Source organism: Triticum dicoccoides, unplaced genomic scaffold (genome assembly GCF_002162155.2).
Source record: "Triticum dicoccoides isolate Atlit2015 ecotype Zavitan unplaced genomic scaffold, WEW_v2.0 scaffold190978, whole genome shotgun sequence".
Lineage (NCBI taxonomy): Eukaryota > Viridiplantae > Streptophyta > Magnoliopsida > Poales > Poaceae > Triticum > Triticum dicoccoides.
In genome coordinates, this window is record NW_021230263.1 from 1 (window position 1) to 3,818 (window position 3,818).

The 3,818-nt window shown below is 38.2% G+C and overlaps 1 protein-coding gene across 1 annotated transcript; it reads left to right on the forward strand.

Annotated features, from left to right (window-relative positions):
* The first annotated feature begins 2,475 nt into the window (after positions 1-2,475).
* Positions 2,476-3,068, forward strand: LOC119344887 (putative defensin-like protein 27). The gene is made up of 2 exons (XM_037615181.1): positions 2,476-2,602; positions 2,711-3,068. The coding sequence occupies exons 1-2, from the start codon at positions 2,542-2,544 to the stop codon at positions 2,887-2,889; spliced, it is 240 nt and encodes a 79-aa protein (XP_037471078.1). The 5' UTR covers positions 2,476-2,541; the 3' UTR covers positions 2,890-3,068.
* Positions 3,069-3,818: the final 750 nt, after the last annotated feature.

The following is a 3,818-nucleotide window of genomic DNA, read 5'->3' on the forward strand; positions in this document are numbered from 1 at the left end:
CTTATCCTCAAAGATCAAACTCGTAACACCGAGTGCAAACCTAAATTGTTCTTGTGCCATAACCGAGCAAGAGCCACGAGAAAACATCAAGCATTTGTTATAATTCAAATTTTATCTTTATCTTTGCTTCTTGCCCGCAATGTTGACTTTATCTTTTTTGTTTCATACTCTCCTTTGACTTGTTGGCTATAAAAAAATCTTATACTTTTGTCGCCCGTCTTGGATTATTGTGGCCATGCTATGTAGAACTAAGTTAGGCACCTTGATATATTTAATTACTAGAGATGATGCTCCGTGCATTGCTACAGAAATTGGATTGAATTATTTCTATGAGAATTGGTAGTATGAAACTTAGTATTTGGATTACCAATATGAGAAATGAAACTAGTAGGAGGCACGTGCATTGCACATGGTGTCCTGATCAAACAACAATCATTCCTTTATAAAATAATAAATCTCTATTTACATGATGGATACTACAAAAGCCAGCCATAGAAGATCTTGAATGATAAATTTTCTATTCACCATCACCAGTCGTGCAGTGTCTTGATAGTTCCAGAAAATCCCATCCAACTCGTTTTGGCGCGTGACTGGATGGAGTGAATCCCGGTAACTACATCGTTGGATCACTCGAGTTTGCTATGATAAACGATAGGGATTCACTCCATGGAAGAAATCAACAGCTAAGAAGTGCCTCCGCGTCAAGATCGATGGCTAGTCCCAAATTTAAAATTTGTTGTATTGTAGTAGTAGTAGAGATATAAAATTTACTATATTTAATTATTACATAGTTGTAAATATTTATTGAAGATGAGTACTCCCACTTGTTAGGTTTATAAGTCAGGCACGTATTTTAGGTCTTCAATTTAACTATGGAAACATGTATTATATTTTATAAAAAATATATCTTAAGATCAGTTTTTATGGCATATTACACATGTTTTATTAGTCAAATCAAAGACCTAAAACCCGTGCCTGACTAATGTACCAATCCGGAGGGAGTAGCATGTATGGTGCATATTAAGTTGGGTCTTTTCACATGCATAGTGTCATGTTGAGTTGAAATAGTTGCATGTTGAGAGAACTAAATTTAGTGTGTATGCATGGTAGGGTGATGAGTTGGAATAGTTTCATGCTAATATAATTGAGTTAGTGGGTATAAAGAATTCCCACAATAGCTAAAATATGAATGAATATAAGTATCATAATGAAATTGAAAACCTTTTCCATCATGGTTGCATGGTTAGGTGAGTCACTTCCCCATCCATGCTTACACATTAAAAGGAGTAAGTTAGTGGAAATTACCTATTCAGTCATATATAGGATTTGCTAGGATTATGTGTACCTTGTTGTGTAGAGATCCGGAGATATGGTGTCAATTTTATTAATTATATCGTCTTAATGGGGCTTATAAGTCAACAAATTATTTTTATCAAGAACTACTCTTTGTCAATTAATTTCATTAGTATAGAGACGGTCATGGATAAAACCTCATGACACATGTTTTCTACATCACTTATAAGGGACAGCACATATGTTTTTGGTTCAAATGCAATCATTTAATGGTTCGTTACCACCTCGCACAAGGTTTTATTTGCTCACTCTTCTCATCGGCGACTGTCTATTGACCTACATGAATGGCATATCTTGTACTTGTGGATTATCACAAAAAGTAATAGTGTTGACCAATACGCATTTTGTGTCAAAAAAATTAATGCGACTAGTCGGGCCCTAATTAGGGAAGTTTAGCTCTTGTAGTTGATGAAGACAATTTGTATTATGGCTTTCCATACTCTTAGTTAGACTTTTTTCACGAATTATTGAATATACTAGATCATTGATAGAGCATGTTGTCACGCCTATCCATTTTGCCCTTCAGTTTGTGTTAGGTAAGTGGATAAAAATAGACACAAAACATGAATGTTAAGATGGTTATATGCTTGCAAGATCCCCATTTGCATCATATGATAGAATAACACTCATAGACAAACATGGATGCATCAAAAGCACCAGCTCTGATTATGCTCATCTTGAGCAAACAAAATAAATATAAGCGAGAAAACTAAGGCGGTAGCAACATACAATAGAACTCAATAGAACTCAATAGACAGGTGGCGTAGGCGTCAAAATATTGCAGTATCTCCAATGGATGATCTGCTGGATTTCCCTTATTAATAATACTGTACTTCTAAATGGATTTCCTTTATTACAGGGAAATCCAAATTAAAGAGGGCATGAGTCTTGAGAGTATAAATAGTGTACGGCAACGCCAGTATTGATCAAGCACATTTCGTTTACTAATCACGCATCAAGCAAATCATGCATGTAAGGTTGATCTCGCCAAAAAGTAATAATACTGCTAAATAGATCTCATTTATACTATAGGGAATTCCACAGTAAATAGGGCATGAATCCGGAGAATATAAATAGTACGGCAACGCCAGTGTTAGACAATACACACCGACAGAGAAGCACACTTTGAGATCGGCCTAATATCGGAGCAAATTAAGAAGACACACGGCAAGAGAAAGAAAGGAGATCATGACTCGTGCCACTGCACTAGTGGCCCTTGTTGTCCTAGGTTCGCTGGTCGCCTCGGCGAGTAAGTTTTACCGATTGCTTTTACCAAGGCTGCGTTGCATCACATGCCCCTGTTTACGTAACGTAAACGAACTTTAATTCATGATGTGCTTGATCAATTTTGTTCCAGCGTCGTCGGAGGAACTGCATTGCTGCACGGACCACCACAGCTGGGGCAACGGGTTGAAGAACATCGGCTGCAAGCTGCCGGAGCAGAACGGCGAGTGCAACGCGTGGTGCCAGTCGGGCTGCCGCGGTGGCGAGTGCAAGATGCGTGACGGACTGCACTTCTGCCATTGTTACTGTTGACCAGGCACGGCGGTGTTCCGCTGTTCAAATTTGTATGCAACGAGTTGCAGTTAGATGATGCCCTGCATGTTGCTGCAAGAGTTGATTGCAATATAATTTAATTCGATTTGGTTGTATGAAATATGAATATTTAGATTGATAATATGAGAGTGGAGATTTATTAAAATAAATACGATTTATCGACGGTGAGTCACTCATCTTATGCTTTCATGAATGGGCCTTGCATGCATGGGACCCTTCTAGGTTTGACCCTCTTTGCTTCTTGCCCATGTGGTTGACTTTGTCTTTTTATGTCATATTCTTCTTTGACTTGTTGACTATGAAAAAATGTTTTGCTTATATGTTTGTTGTCCGTCTTTGATTATACATGGGACGCTTCTGGATTTTAGTCTATTTGCTTCTTCTTTTAATTGGGGGTAAACCATGTATTACTCAATCACAATGTCTTTAGACTCATTAATGGCAAGCTCTAATTAAAACTTCAGGAGGACCCGAACCGATCCAATGCTATAGTCCTATCCTCTATTCTAGCAAAACTAGCCAGACGATCACTAGCCTTATTTTAGGTACGAATTACATGAGTAATACAATAATCATTATGACCTCTCAAGTACTTGATTTCCATGACAATGGAGGCATAGACTCATTTGTCACCTCTTGGCTCTGTATCATAGCAACCGCAGTGATCGAAACAATCTCAATGCTGATAGGAAGGTCACTCCTTTGGATAGCAATGGAGAGCCCTTCCATACATGCGCAATTCCGCATCCAGCGCATCCGGACAAAAGTATAACTTCCTACATGTCTTTTTCTTTTGTGAGAAACTTTCAATCTATTCATCTTCAATCGTGGCAGTACAAAGAATAACACAGATAATACAATAACAACCCTGTCCGTGGACCACCTAGCAACGTCTACAAGCACTGGAG

Bases quoted from the DNA above. Each gene is read 5' to 3' on its own strand.
- LOC119344887 (XM_037615181.1), top strand. From the start codon at position 2,542: ATGACTCGTGCCACTGCACTAGTGGCCCTTGTTGTCCTAGGTTCGCTG. The intron at 2,603-2,710 runs GTAAGTTTTACC...ATTTTGTTCCAG, and splicing joins TTCGCTGGTCGCCTCGGCGA to CGTCGTCGGAGGAACTGCAT.